The sequence below is a fragment of the Elephantulus edwardii genome, unplaced genomic scaffold (assembly GCF_000299155.1).
Source record: "Elephantulus edwardii isolate Elephantulus edwardi_28Jun2011 unplaced genomic scaffold, EleEdw1.0 scaffold00058, whole genome shotgun sequence".
Lineage (NCBI taxonomy): Eukaryota > Metazoa > Chordata > Mammalia > Macroscelidea > Macroscelididae > Elephantulus > Elephantulus edwardii.
This window is the reverse complement of record NW_006399808.1, coordinates 4,559,324-4,574,974: the sequence shown is the minus strand read 5'-3', so window position 1 is coordinate 4,574,974 and position 15,651 is coordinate 4,559,324. Positions and strand designations below refer to the sequence as shown.

General features: G+C 45.2%; 1 protein-coding gene across 23 annotated transcripts in view; it reads right to left on the bottom strand.

The window, feature by feature from the left end:
- KCNMA1 (potassium large conductance calcium-activated channel, subfamily M, alpha member 1) overlaps positions 1-15,651 on the bottom strand; it is a 1,059,824-nt gene that overhangs the window by 309,346 nt on the left and 734,827 nt on the right. For all 23 annotated transcript variants that reach the window (XM_006887494.1, XM_006887495.1, XM_006887496.1 and 20 more), the window contains 3 exons: positions 8,408-8,518; positions 5,617-5,722; positions 3,216-3,298 (listed from right to left, as the gene is read on the bottom strand). In XM_006887494.1, the coding sequence (XP_006887556.1) occupies positions 3,216-3,298; positions 5,617-5,722; positions 8,408-8,518 (300 nt within the window). The remainder of the gene's footprint in view (positions 1-3,215; positions 3,299-5,616; positions 5,723-8,407; positions 8,519-15,651) is intronic.

The following is a 15,651-nucleotide window of genomic DNA, read 5'->3' as shown; positions in this document are numbered from 1 at the left end:
TTCTGTGCACAACAGCAGCCAATTCTCTGCATTCCCTCATTTCAAATGGATCTTTGACATTTTCATTTCAAAAGGGGCAGATTGGTCTCATTAAACTAAAGAGAAAGGAAGATTACATAAATAAGAGGAAGACAGAGCCAATTTTTAACCCTGAGTTTCCCAGGCCCCTTTTTGCTCCCAGGACCTTAGTTCTGGTTCTGGTTAATGAATGACTTAATTACACATCGGATGCTACCTTTTCTTGAATTTTGCTTTTTCAGCCTTGGTGTTAGGCCAATTATCCTTGCATCTAAGTCTTTACATCAATGTTTCAGAGTGTCAAGTTTCAAATAAAATATTGTGATTTAAAGAAAAGTCAACTTTTAAAATGTGCCCAATGTAAAAAACTGTCCCTTTGGGGAAAGCAGAGCCAGTCCCAAACCTCTTCGCTGTCTAAAATTTTTAAGATTCATCTTCTTTAGGTTTTTAATTTGAAAATCTGAAGATAAATAACTTGGTTGCATGCAGGCTAGGTTTCTGTCATTTCCTTTGGCTGGGGGAGGGCAGATTTTTCAGGACTCTAGGATGGAAACTCTAGTTCAAAGAAAGTGCAAATGACCCCTTCCCCCAAGTTTAAATGGTGGTGACACTCTCGAGCTGTGACCACTTAGGCACTGTATGGGGACACGGATGCCTGGAGAGGCACAGGTGTGAAGCCAGGCCCCCCCCCCGCTGCACAGGCTTTCAGCAGCCTGCCAGGCCCAGGACTTAAGAAAGCTCATGCTTCAGTGCCCTAAAATGACTGTCTCAGTGTTGCAGTGACCATGTGCTAAGTGAAGGGCACTCTGGACCTACTAGCTGCTTGTTCTGTGGTGGTCTGCTTCTGCCAAGATTTACACTGTTATTAAACAGGACTGATAAGGGGGTTAGGAGGAAATGAAGAAAAGGGATAAATAAGGAACACTGCATTGGAAGAGATGAAGGAAAGAACTGTTTAAAAGGAATATACAATTAGGCATTATTTGTATGACAACAGTCCAGAATAAGAGCTGCATAGCAAAGTGAAAAGTGTAGGGCGAGGAAATTGTGCAACCATGAATGAATGAAAATCCAAGTTTTCTGTAAACTTTCATCAAAATCACAATTAATAAAAGGGGGGAAGAGATGTCCAGTTTTGTAAGCTGCCTGTTGCAATGGTCCTCTGCCCGGCAGGGTTCCTGTGAGTCACAGAGAACTCGAGGCCAGTGTGCTTTGCTTACAGTGAAGCAGACTGTTACAGAAGAGCAAGTGGAACGGGAACGATTCAGCCAGATGTTGCCTGGACCAGATGCTGCTGGGCGTGCCTGCTCATCTGGAACATGAGGGGGGAATTTCCCCACTCGTTGACAGAAAACAATCTCGGGCCACTTGAGGCCCCTGACGAAAAGCAAAGACAAAGGTGATGCCAGCACTGTAATGATTCCAAGGCCACTTGCAGCTCAGGTACATTCCCAGGACACAGTAACTAAGCTGCAGGGATCAAGACTCTGTGTCTAAACAAAAGAGTGGCTGTTCTCAATTAGGGAAGAGTTCCTGGGAATACAAGAGGAGTGGGATGCCTTCTCACGGGCCATCTCCTCTGCAGAACACGCTCTTTATTAGGACCGTCACGGACTTTATCTACCTGGAGCGAAATACCTTAACTCTGGTAATTCCATAGCCACAAGATATCTGAAATGTGGGCCAATAAGCAGAACAAAAAATCATTTTCTTACAAAGTGAGGGGGAAAATAATATGCTAGAACTGGAGTTAAAGTGCAAGTTGGACCTAACCCATACTCAAGAAAGGCCCAGGATTCCCAAAGAGTACCTCCACCAAAGACATTCTGTATAAATAGTTGTTGTTGTTGTTGTTAGGTGTTGTTGAGTAATTATGACCCACAGCAACCCTGAATTGAGTACAACAGACAGCAACACTATGGTCCACATCCACAGCTGCTGAGTAGAGTCCGACTCAGCCACCCTCTGAGGTTCTAAATATTCATGGGAGTTCGCCGTCTACATGGCTCCATTGGAGCACCTCCTAGATTCGAACTGTCAACCTTTTGTTTAGCAGTTGGATACATTACGAACTGCCTCACCAGGGGCTACTTAGGTTTGAGAAAGTCTCTGCAGAACATTGTACCTGAGATTCATATTTTTGTTGTGTGACATTAAGTTGGAACCGACCCATAGCTGACTTTCAGTGGGTTTTAGTCAGACGGGAGCAAACTCCCCTTCTTTCTCCCCTGGAGCAGCTGGTGGATTTGAACTGTGTGCCTTTGGGATTGTAGCTCAGTTCCTTGCCACTAGGCCACCAGAGCTCCCTAGATATTCATATTACTATTGAGGGGAAAAAAAGAAAGAAAGAAAAGCACAGAGAAGAAACAGGATCCCTGGTGGCATGATGGTTAGAGCACTCAAAACGTAAAACCTCATCATAATGTTCATGGTTTGGAACCACCCACTACCCCATGGGAGAAAGATGCCCCAGGCTGCTTGCATGAACACTACTTCCTTGAAAACACTGTAAGGTGGTTCTGCTTTGTGCTCCAAGGCTGCTATGAATTGAAATCTAGTCTACAGGAGTACACTTCTTTGAAATAAGCTTACTGGTCAATAACATCCTTTTGGGGATAGGTACTAATCAAAGACAGCTGCCACATTTGGAAAAGCTCTATCTAACCCAGTGTCTCTACATGGGCAGAAGCAACATTGTGGGCCAGATAAATCTGTCACTGGGAAATATCCTGTGCATTGTGGGGCATTCAGCAGCATCCAAACCACTCACTACTCACTAGATCTTAGTAGCCACTCCTGCCCCCTATTGTGGCAACAACAGAAAAAGTCCCTAGATGTGGCCAAATATCCCAGAGTGGAGGGCAAACTGCTCCTAGACTTGATCTGACAGGTGCACTCTCTCTCAGGGAACATGGTACTGGACCTCCCCTGTCTTCCCTTTTCAATTAGTCCCAAGGAATCCCAGACTCCATACCAGCTGTAAAGGGGAGCTTCCTGTTAACAGTGCCCTGGGCCAATTACCTCTCACCCACCATAGGCTCAGTGGCCCTGGGCTTACACAGGTGGAGCGGTAAAATCGCTTAAGAGGAAAGAAGGTCCCTCTCAAGCAGAGCTGGCCGTCTGTAGAAGACCCAAAGAGGAGTGAGTGGATGGCAGAGAGTCCCAGCCCCAGGCCCTCCTTAGCCTCCCAGGATTACCTCATGATGTTGGAGGCATCTTCCGCATCCGGGTCAGCGCAGTACTTATTGGCAAGGATTAGGCACGCATCTGCTGACTCTATCTAAGACACAAAAGGAGGATCACAAAACACAAACATGAACACTTGGCTGCACTCGGCTGACACGTGGAAGGCACGTGGTGCCAGTCACTCTCTGTTGACGGTTCGTAGAGAACCTGGCTCTTCGCAATGGGAAAAGAAAAAAATAATTCTGAGAGATTATAGGGGTTTTTTAATGAAAAACATACAGAGAAAATTCTTGTTATGGTATAAACACTTCATCTTGTTGCTCCTGGCGGGCACAATATGTACCTTGGTAATTACACTGTTCATCTGGCATCGTTACTTACACGGAGGCTTCTAAATTTCTTTAAAAAACAATTAATTAAGATCTTCAGTTCCATCCCTTCTGTTTCCCTACAGCCTGCACCATCACCGTCATTTGCCTAGTTGAGAGATGGAGGCAGGGAAGCTAACAAGTTACTTGTTATCTGGATAGAAGAGTCAGTTAAGAAGGTAACTGAGCTATTAGAGAGTCAGAAAGTTAGTCTGTCAAAGTCTCTCCTTTAACTCTTTTCACATCTTCATTGTCTGTGGAATAAGACTGAGCCAGATAGTAGCTCCATATTCAACGATTATTCATATAGTCAAAGGATCACTGAATATGTGGGCGAAATGTTACAGGTGACCACAAAGTACATTCTACTGACTTATGTCAAATATGACTCAAAGCAAAACCATCATCAAAAAGGTTGATTGCTACTCATGCTGACCGCAGGTGACAAAGCGGGCTGCCCCATGGGGTTTTCTCGGCTGCAATTCTCGGACCTTCCGCTTGCAGGATATCTGGGTGCATTCCAACTACAGCGTGCAGGCAGCCACTGCACTCAAGCCTCTATGCCATCAAAGCTCCTTTTAAGTTCATGCTAAAAGAGCCTTCGCAGGAATCGTGATTTTGATAATGCTAATAACTGCTTGCGTTCAAATTAGGCCTGTGAACAATAGCGCATGCCCTCATAAGATTCCGCATAAGCCATAGCCTAGATAGTGCTTTGGTAATATTAACATTACTTAGACTATAGGAGCGGAAGAAACCGCCTGCTCAATCAGTGATCTCTCCTCTGTGGTATCTGGTGCTTAACAGACCATCTCTGCCTTTGGTGGTGGTGATGGGGACACAGTTTCCTGACTATCAAAAATTATTCCTAGTTTTCCTTACTAATCCAAACTTCTTGGCCTAGTCATAACACCAGATAGATTATTTACGGAATTATATGTTGTTGTTGTTGTTGTTGTTGTTGGGTGCCATCAAGTCAACTAAGAGTTGTGGTGACTCTGAACAGATCTGAACCTCGCCTTACCCTGCACCAGCCATCACCATCTCTGAATGCTAGAGTCCAACGTTACAGGCACCCGTCAATCCATCTCATTAAGGGTCTTTCATCATGACTCAATGAGTTTAAACCCTACTGAGTTCAAAGTATTTTTTTAGTTCAAAGTATTAATGCACATCCACTGCCAGGAAAATATTGAATGTGCTTCTAAAACCCGTATCAAACAAGTCGATTAACAGATGCTGCTCTGTTGTCCCCCTTTGCATCGTAAGCCTCAAATGCACTTTACTAGGAGATTTTGACTTGGAATTCTAGAGAGGAAGGTTTGTGCCAGTAACCAAATACTATCAGTTACATTTTTGAACACAGAATATTTTGTGGGGACAAAAGGAAGCTCAGAAATGTTATGGCCTATTAAAAATTTATCTTATACTTTACTCTTAATGTTCCTAACACATGTAAATAATAAATGCCCAAGCTTTGTTAAGTCTAATTTAAAATTTAAGAAGGTACTTATTTGATTATGTTGTGTTTGAGAGTACAGAACGTGTACGGCTGGCCCACTTTCTTTAGGAGTGGTGAATAGTAAGGAAAACAAAATAATGCCACAGTTAGTCCAGGGAGTCCACGGGTGCTACAAATGACTAAGGTGCTGACTGCTAACAGAACGTTTCAAAGTTTAAGTCCATCTGAAGTTCCCCAGAAGAAAGATCTGGTGATCTAGTTCTGAAAAATCAGCCATAGTAAGTCCTATGGAGCAACTTCCTACTCTTCTACACACGCAGCTTCTATGGGGTTGAAGGTGACTCCCAAGCAGGTGGTGAGCTGGTTGTGTCTAGTCCAAGTGTGGCATGTTTACAGGACCCTAGCTCGGGGGCCCAGCAAAATGAAGTCCTGGGGCTGGGCGAGGATGACAATGGTATCTGCTGTATGCCATCAGGGATACGGGAGGTGCCAGCCCACTTTGCAGGGATGGCCCCTCAGTACTGAGTCAGAACCCCATATCCCCAAAGGAAGTAAAAGCAGAAGCCACCTGCTTTTTCTTACCTTGACTCTCGCAAGATCATGTGGATTGAGGACTGAACCCTGATAAAATTCCACCTGAGTAAAGTGTCGTTTGAAGAGAGCTTCGAGCTCCAGGTTTGGGGAAATGCTGAACAAGGAGAGAAGAAGCCACCGTTAAGAATGGACTTGGGCAGTCCTGCCTCCAGAGCCTCCCTCTCTTAACTCCCACAGTGGGAGGCCTCCAAACAGCCCTCCTTTCTCACCATAAATATAAGGCTGACACTTAAGAGAAAGAAAGCCAATGGCAAATGAATGAAACAAACAAACAAACAAACCAGTATTCAGGCAAAAGCCAGAGGCTCACAGACTTTACAAATTCTGTTGCCTGCGAAAAATGTTTTTTACTTAGTTGTGGATGGAAGCTTTACAAGGATAAAGGATTAACTGAGGCCATGGCACCAGTGACTGACTGTACAGAGCCTTCCTTCCGTTGCCTCCACCATAAATACCCTTCCGCGGCTTCTCCTCACTGACTTCCCATCTCCCAGGGCCTGATCCTCATCCGAGAGAACACAACCAGGGTACCTCACTGTATGCCAGTCTTGTATATACATGATCTACACACCTGCCACACCATGCATGTCGACTCGTACGACTTTACAAGATTCCCAGTGAAAGTACTGACCTCTCTTTTCATTTGTTAAGTCTGCAGAAATGAAAGCCATCTGCTCTGTAATACATTACTCTGCTTGGAACCTGGTGGTGCAGTGGTTAAGACTTTTGGCTGCTAAGAAAGGTCACTGGTTCAAACCTCCCAGCCACTCCACTGGAGAGAGATAGGGGAGTGGACTTGCATAAAGGGTTCCAGCCTCGGAAACCCTTGGGGATTTTCTTCACTGTTCTACATGGTCACTGTGTGCTGGAAACAACTCAACAGTAACACGGGGTTTGGGCTCTTGTTTTTAATGTGCCAAGTGCCAAGTCTACACTTACCTAGCACTTACTACACATTTAATAATAATATATTAACATTTTCAAGTTTTCACTATGTGACAAAAGCTGCTCGAAGCACCTGACAAATGTTGTTGTTGTTGTTATTGTTGTTGTTGTTATGAGCCGTCGAGTCGCTTGCGACTCATAGTGACCCTATGTACAACAGCCCTAAACTCCGCTCTGTCCTGTGCCAATCGCACTGTCTCTGAAACTCCCATCCCAATTATCCCAGTCACTGAATCAATCCACCTCATAGAGGGCCTTCCTCTCCTGCGCTGTCCCTCCACCCTCCCAAGCATGATATCTGTTGTACATAGGGTTTTCAGAGGCCTGCTATTTCAGAAGTGGATGGCCAATCCTTCCTCCTAGTCTGTCTTAATGTGAATGTTCAGATTTAGAGAAGTATCAGACAGACCAGCAAGTTAAAGGTATATCCCTTATTGCGGAGTTAACTATTTAAATCTTAACACAATCCTACAGCAAGGTATGTGACTAGCCTACAGCTTTGAGTGGTTAATTAGTGGGACGTCTGCTATGAATCTGACATTGATAGATGCTGGGGACACAAAGGTGAGTCCCAGCAACTGAACCATGAACACCTAGCTTGTTTACACAGAAGAAGGGGAGGCGAGAGAAGCAGCTGCCCATGTGAAGCGGCCAGTTTCCCAGGGTTCATTCCAAGTCCCACAAGTCCATCAAGGTGCCTACAGCAAAGCAGCACTGCTCTTCCCCTAGCACTGGGGCTCTGAGTGATTCTGACATTTCATTAAACTTACTTCCACACTCTTTATCTAACGCAGCATGTTACACTCTCCCCCAGTTGCTGTGCAGGCACTCATCTTGAATTTCCACCCAATTCACAGATGGGCAGAATCCACATGCTATCTTTCTCTTGAACTTTCGAGAATGTTCTTCAGAGGATCGGCCCTATAGTTGGCAGGCATTGGCAACATACTGCCTGGCCCTGGTGGGCACTTCATTCTAACATAGCCTGGTCTATCTCTCCAGAGTCTGAAGAAGTCAGCACTGCGAAGAAATCAGCTGGTTCTCAACCACAAGGATGAGTCAGAAGTATGGCAGCAAACTCTGGAGAACATAGGTTAGAAGGAATGGGTGCACAGGAAGCCTAGATCCAAGCCAACCCCAAAATTCTATTGCCTCAGTGCACTCCTTCACCTCATTCTCACAACAGCTCTATCAGTTAGCAACCATTAGTATCGACCCATTTTACAGATGTGCACGCTGAATGTTAAATAGATCATGCAACCTGTTTAAAAGAAACAGGATTCAGATGGAACGATCTGAGTCCAGGGCTTGTATTTTTCCTCCTTTGGCTGACAGAATGAGAGCCAGTGTGTACAGTGACAGGCAGAGCACCCCATGCTGGAGGTTTCTAGAAAGAGCAGCTGCTGTAGTTATAATCTTACACTCTAGTCCTTCTTAGAGGTGTGTCTGGCATGGTCGGTATCTGACATCCCCAAGTTGTTCAGCCCACATCCCCAGTCATCTCATGTCCAGAAGCTGTGGATACACCTGGACCATAGACCTAGGCTGCTGAGGGGACAGTGATGACATGTATAATCCACAAAAGACCCCACCATTATTTCTCCCAGAGACTCGGTCCCAGGACTGTCTCCCCACAGGCAAGCTCTGCCCAAAGGGGATCTAGTGACTGCCTTTCTTTCTACTGGTTCTGAGTTCCCCTTCCTAACAAAGCCAGCAGGGAGGCTGGTTTAATCAACCATCCCCATCCATCACCCTCCCTCCTGTGGACACTCAGGGAGCCCCTGGTATGATGCAAGGCTGAGTTGAGATTTTGTAAGCAGCAGGAGCCTCTTACTTGTGAAGAAAGACAATCTCCACATTGACATCGTCCCGGTCTTTGTGCAGGAAGTCCTTCAGGAAGTTGGAGACACTCTCCAGAGTGATGTGTCCACAGACTACAATGTGCCTGCATGGGAGAGAACAGTCAAACCAGCTGTCCAGCGCTGTCCTGGTGCCCACCCACTAGTAAGGCAGGAGGCACGCAGCCGCTGCAGGGGAGACATCCCCCACCTCCGGTGGCCTCCATTCCACCCAACTCCCACCCCCAGAGAGTGCGAGACAAAGCAGAGGGGCCAGCAGGTTCTTAGAGACTCCGAGACAGAAAGGGCATATGGCTCCTCACCTGAGGCTGCACAAAATCCTATTAAAAGCCAGCCGTTTGGCCAAGTGGTTTTATGCATTTAACAATAAGTGACATTATGCTTGTGCTTAAATGCTGCATTATCAAGCCCCTTGCAGATTCATATCTCTCCCTTCCTGCCCACAGAGTGTCCTCCTGGGAGATTTACTGTATGAGTCTTGGTTTATGACATAGAGCTTATCAGGTAATGAGATAACAAATCTTGCTGAACCGATGATTTTGTGTGTAAGAAAGTGGACTTTTATCAGGGTGGCTAATGTACGGCTTGACACGTTATAGGCTCGGCTGGCCATAAGCAGTAAAAAGGAAATTTTGCATTTTTCCGCCATAACTCCTCCGACAACGGGGCCATGGAATGCTTTCCAGTAAGTGAGCATCACTCAGGGCTAAATGGAGATGGGATGCCCATGGAATCGGAGATCTCGATGCGGGTTGTGCATCTCCAGAAGGCTGCAATCTCGGGGTCACTACAGACATTCACCCCAAGATGGAGAGGACCAGGAAGAGATGAGGCTGGAACTCATGGCCTTGTGCAAGGGGGGCCTGGCTTTTAATTTGGGGAGTCGGCAGCTGCCACTGAGGACGTGAGGTTTCTAGACTTCAGGTTTCCCCCTGGGCTGCTACTGTGCCCACTCATATTTGCTACACAGTTCTGAGTAAGCATTTTGATCAAGAGTTAGTCCCAAGACAAAGCAGAGACTGAATATGTTGCTGAAACTCGCTGGCTTCTCATAAAGAGACTATGGCCCAGATCTCTAGGCCACTCAGTGCCAGTGATGGGGGCGGGATCCTTGGCTGGGCTTGGAGGGACAGGCAGGTGGCAAGCATGAAGCACAATAATTTGCCAGGTGAAATTTTGAAGGGCCGGGTCTCCGGCACTTCCTAATTGCTCTGTGCACACTCCAGCCCGGGGGAGGGCTTATTGGCTGGAGGCAGCAAGCTCGTAATAGGACACAGTGATGATCGCTTATGCAACGTCCCATTAGGTGCCATTACGAGAACCTGCCCTTGCGTTGTAATTTGGTGCTTGACTAAGTGTGTGCGAATAATGCCGTAAACTCATTGGTGAAAGATAATCATGCAGAACAAAGAGTAAATCAATAATATGCACGGTGCAGTTAATAAAAGCGCGATTATGGACTGTTATTGTTACAGTGGTGCAGTGAGCGGTCATGGGGAGGGGGATCTCAGTGGGCTAAGTCAGAAGACAGGTGACTTTACTCTGCACCCACAGGGCTCAGGGAAGGTCCAAATTCTGTGCCCCAAATCCACGTGACTAACTCCCTCTTCAGTGTAGGATATGAACCCATCATATGTCACAGTGTAAACTCAACATATAGATTGTGTGCCCTTCCGGCACGCTTTATATCAAAATGCCTCTTGTGATGCAATAAAACATTGTTCTGAATAGAATTCTGTGATGCTGACTTTTTTCAATGTGCTAGACAAGAGGATGAGAAACCGGGCCTCCTCCTGACCCCACTGCCCCGCAGACAGCAACGGCGCTGCCTGGTACAGTCCTGATGCTTTCGGCCCACACACTTCCACCATCAGGACGAGGTCACTAGAAGTCCACCTAGTGGATTTGCATCTGAAAGTTGGACATTGACTAAATACTGAAGAAGAATTCATGCCTTTGAATTATGGTGCTGGCAGAGTACTGAATAGTCCATGTGCTGCCAAAAGAACAAACAAGTCTGTGTTGGAGGAAATGCAGCCTGGGTGCCCCTTAGAGGCAAGGAGGGTGAAACTTGGTCACACATACTTTGAGAGTGAGGTCAGAAGGGGCCAGTCCTTGGAAAGGTATACTGAGCTGGGCGAGGTGGAAAGTCAGAGAAAGGAAGGGAGATTCTCAACAAGATGGGCTGACAGATGACTGTAACAATAGGCTTGAGCATGAAGGAGACAGTGATGATGGCTTAGGGCAGGGCTTGGTTCGATCTGTTGTTCACAGGGTCACTGTGAATTGTAATGGACTCAATAGTACCAAACAACAACAGTAAATGGTACCCCTGCAGGACTTATGAGTGGTGGGGTTCTTCCTGTTACCTGGATATGAAATAAAGCCAGATCTGATTTCCTGTTCTGCCGTGTGATCCTGGGCAAGTTACTATCCCCATTCAATAAATGAGGCAACAGAGGTTAAAACCACCTTGCCACTCTCTTGGGGTTGTACCAGGCACAGCAAAGTTCAAAGTTCTGTACCAGAATAAAAGTCTGGTTATTATTCAGAGCTGGACTCAAATCAATGAGCAGTCTGGGAAAACGTCTGATCATCCATCCTTTCTGTCCTGCTTGCAAAGAAGTGGATGCGTATCTGCCAGCATTCCCTCTTCCTCTTCTGAAATCGTTCATCCCTGTGAAAGATGTGTGCACAGTGGAAGAAAGGAGATGAGGTCCCCCCTCACCCTGAATCAAATGCTCAGTCGGCTGATTTATGCAGCCGTACAAAGAGTCAGGGTCCTCTCTGCTGAAAATGTGCTGGGTACATAGAAAATATATTCCAATGCAATCAATATTATCCCTTAAGCCTTTAATTAGCTTTCACTTCTCTTAAGAAGCAGACAAATGCTGGCAAGCAAGGGGAGAAAGGAAGTTAAAAAAAAAAAAGGATTGACTTTTCTCATTTGGGGCTAGCTGCTCAATAGTATTCTAGACAACTGAAAATATATCTTTTAGCTACAGCGTAGCTTCTGAAGAGCAGAGCAGTCTTTATCAAAAAGGAAGAAAAAAATCTTCCTTCAACATAATTGGTATTTTTGCTCAGAAAAAGCAAGATTGATTGAAAGCAGATTGCTTTTTTTGCCCAAGGAGAGTTATTAGGGACATTATCATGGCAACCTTGGAGAACCCATATTGTTCCAATCTGTCGTAGATCTGATTTGAAGATTTATGGCTTCCCCCTTTTGTGCCAATAACCATTGCCCTCCATTTTGTTTTCCATACAGTGAAAGTGATCAAGGAGCGCACCGATTGAACATGTTTGGATACAGTTAGACTTGATGGATGGGAGATGCCGCCCCTCCAGCTCAGCATCTGCATTAGATCTGCTTTCGCTGCCCAGCGTCTGGGGACGGAGGCCCTGCAGCCACACCAGAGCAGGATGGGAAAGAGGGCGCCCCAAAATATCTCAGGACTTTAGAAAATTCCAGTGGACACAGTTGAAGAGAGAAGTGGAATTTGTTATAGCTGTATTTACTGAAACACCCTGGGACTGAGAGCTGGCTGGGTCCCCCTTTGGAAGGAAATAATGGTGGTTAGCATCACATTCAGAGGAACGCCAGAAAGATAGATCCCTGTCCAAGCACATCTCTGGTAGGCTGCACGACACCCACAAATCTACCATGTGAGAGGCTTATTTTGATCATCCTGCCTTAACGTTTCAAACTCAACCCCAAAGTTAAATAGAAACGGCAAGGTCCCAAAATCTACATTTCATGGCTAAAAAGTCAGAGCCTTGCGTGAGAACCGGATCCGTGAATTTTGCTGTTGATTTACTGAAGATTTCTTTACATGGAATACTTGATTTCAAAAAGACACATGTGAAGGGTGTAGTGAAGGGTCTGGCCCATTTTAAGGATTACAAATGGTAGGATCGATGAGTCATTCGCAGATAATGATCTTGGCTTACATAATCTCACCTAATTTTCAAATAGCCATGCCTTCTTATCTGCATCCTTTCAGATAACCTCCCTGAACCTCAATTTCCTTGAGTCACTTATCCAGCATTCCATAACCAAGTGAAAGTGGCATGTCTAGGACAAGATTCTAGCCTTCAACTCTAAAGCTCGCTGAGAAGATGTTAATGAGGGAGAAAGGACATCAGAAGATAGATGGCACTGAGGTGACTAGGCCTCTATGGGGCCCCCGAGTGTGTTGGAGAACAGGTGGGCTCCATGAGGCTTTTAGTAGCTAAGCTTTCAGAAGTGAGTCACCAAGTATTTCTTCTAAAGCGCTTCTGAGTGGCTTTCCACTGCTCATCTTCGATTTATAAGCAAGTATATTAACCAGAGACTAGGAAATTAGAGTATGTAGGCTGTAGTCTTCAATATGGATTGAAGCTAAACATCAAGAAGACAGATTCTCCCAATTGGGCCAACTGGCAGCACTACGATTGTTGGAGAAGAGGTTGTTAACAATTTTAGTTTGCTTGACTCCACAATCAACACTCTTCGTACCAGTAGTCAGGAAATCAAAAGACGAATTGGATTAGGGAAATTTGCTATTAGGGACCTCTCCAAGTGCTAAAGAGCAACGATGCCAATCTAAAGGCTAAGGTGCTCCTGATTGAGACCATGGTCTTGGCATTTACTTGCTAGGCATCAGAGAGCTAGATAATGACTAACAATGACACAAGAAGAACAAATACCTTTGAGTTGTGGTGCTGGAGAAGACTACTGAACATGTCATGACTGTCAAGAGAACACATCTATGCCCAAGAGGGTGAAACCAAGCTTCTCGTCGGAGGCAAGGATTTTGAAGCTCACATACTTTGGGCATGTTGCCAGGAGGGTCCAGTCTTTGAAGAAGGATATCATGCTTGGACGGGTAGAACAGAGGAAGACCTTGGATGAGCTGGATTGAAAAAGTAACTGAGGTTATGGGGACAAATGTGTCAGAAACAGTGAGATTGCTCAGGAAGGGGTGGGCTTCACAGCTATAATACATAGGGTCCCTATGAATCACAGGTGACTCTATGGCACATGATAACAACAACAGGCTTGGAGATTTTAGATTGCTCACTTCATGACTGGGCAGGGCTCAGAAATCCTTCTGGATGCATGCTAGAGGAGAATTGGGCGGCTCTCAATGGGTCAAGAGAGAAGTCTTAGTTTGGGGATTGGAGCAGATGACAAGGACTCCGCCCTAACTAGCAACACAATATTACAATATTGCTAAACTCTAGCAGCACCTGGTCTGTTAGGACAGGGGCTCAAAAGAGTAATGAGTAAGTGCCAGGTAAAAAGAAAGAGTCTTAAGAAAGAAAATAAAAACCAAACTAGGAGTCTCACTGGTAAGAAACTCCAACCCAAGTTTTTAATTATCAACCCCATTTGTGGTAAGCCAAGCAACTGTAAAGTGTCACAAAGAGCATGTTAGATCCTACAGTGTGGCACGTCCAACACAGGACTTTGTCACCAGTTTACCGGATCGAGAGGAAGACAAAGGTCCAACAAACCCAATATTAATGATGAATATTTAGATAAACCACGAAGGGAGCTCAACTATGTCTTCTCTGACTCTAGAGAGTCAATTTTTAGGCCATTAGTGAGCTCTGGTGGCTTACTAGTAGGAAGCTGCATTGCAATCTCAAAGGTGCGTGGTTCGAGTCCACCAGCTGTTCCATGGGAGGAGGATGAGCGATCTCTTCCTGTGTAGTTTACTGCCTCTGAAAACTCACTGGAGAGTCAGCTATGAGTCAGTTCTGACTTGATTATACACAACAACAACAAACGGTCATGGCACAGATGTGGCATCATACAACTGAACATGGCTTAATCAGAAGCAAAACTTGACGAACTTTTAGAAGTTTTGGTGGCACAGAGGTTCATCTGTTAACCAAACGGTCAATAGTTCAAATCAACAAGGTGCTCCATGGGAGAAAGATGTGGCAGTCTGTTTCCAAGTGCAGCGCTGGCCATCCTACTAATCAGTCCTGCTCCATCTTACAGTGTTACTGTGAACTAAAATAAACTCTGTCGCAATGTCTTTGCTTTTGAAGTGGTTTGGGGTTTTTTAAAAATATTTTAAATCCCACCTGGATTCATAATAGAGAAAAGTGAAGAACTCTTGGAGTATTTACTGAAGAACATAGCCTTCAATATGAATTACCTCTCAACATCAAGAAAATAAAAATCCCCATCAGTGAACATCATGATAGGAAAAAAAGATTGAAATTCCCAATTATTTCATTTTACTTGGATCACATTCAAAACCCATGGCAGTTGCAGTCAAGTAATCAAACAATATGTTATTCTGGGAAAATCTGCTGGTAAGGACCTTTCCAAAGTGCTAAAGAGCAAGGATGTCATTTTAAAGACTAAGGTATGCCTGATGTAAGTCATATTCCTTTAATTACTTCCCATGCATCTGAAAGTTGGACAATGAATAACTGAAGCCTTTTAAATTGTGGTGTTGGTCAAGAGTACTGACTATGCCAGGGACTGCAGAGAGAATAAACAAATCTGTCTTGAGGAAGGGCAACCAAGCTTGCCTCAGAGGCAAGGATGGTGAAATTTCATACCACGTACTTTGGGCATGTTGTCAGGAGGGACCAATCCTTGAAAAAAGACATGCTGGGAAGGGGGAAAGATCAGTGAAAAAGAGGAAGACCCTCAACAAGACAGAGTGACCATAACAATGTCCTTGAGCTTGAAGGAGATCTTGATCATGGCTCAGGATAGGGCAAGGTGCAGATCCACTGTTCAGAGGGTTGCTATGACTAGTAGTGGTTACAACCACAATTAGAGCTCATCAGAAAATTCCCAATTGCTTATTTCCTGGGCACATCTTGGTGTGCTTCTTGCATTACTCACGCATAACCTCCACCTCCAAAATGAAACCTAGCACAATCGCCTCGTCTCCCTCCCCTGTGCCTGATAAGAGACCAGGGAACCTGAATGTCTGTGGAGAGGCAGAACTTCAGATTTGGAGCTCAGCCTCTGGGGCCAGTCAGCCTGGACCCATTAGCAGCGTGGACAGCCTAGCATACCTTCCCTTGCCTATGGCAGAAGGCACAAGAGAGGAGTACAGAATGGTGCAGAAAAGACAAAGCTGCTTGTCACTCTTTGGTGACATTTCACTTGGACAGACACCCAGAAGTCCAATGAGGTTTAATTTAACCCAGTGAAACGAAAATGTGCACACCATAATAAGGATTCAGGTAGTGGCCTTTGGAA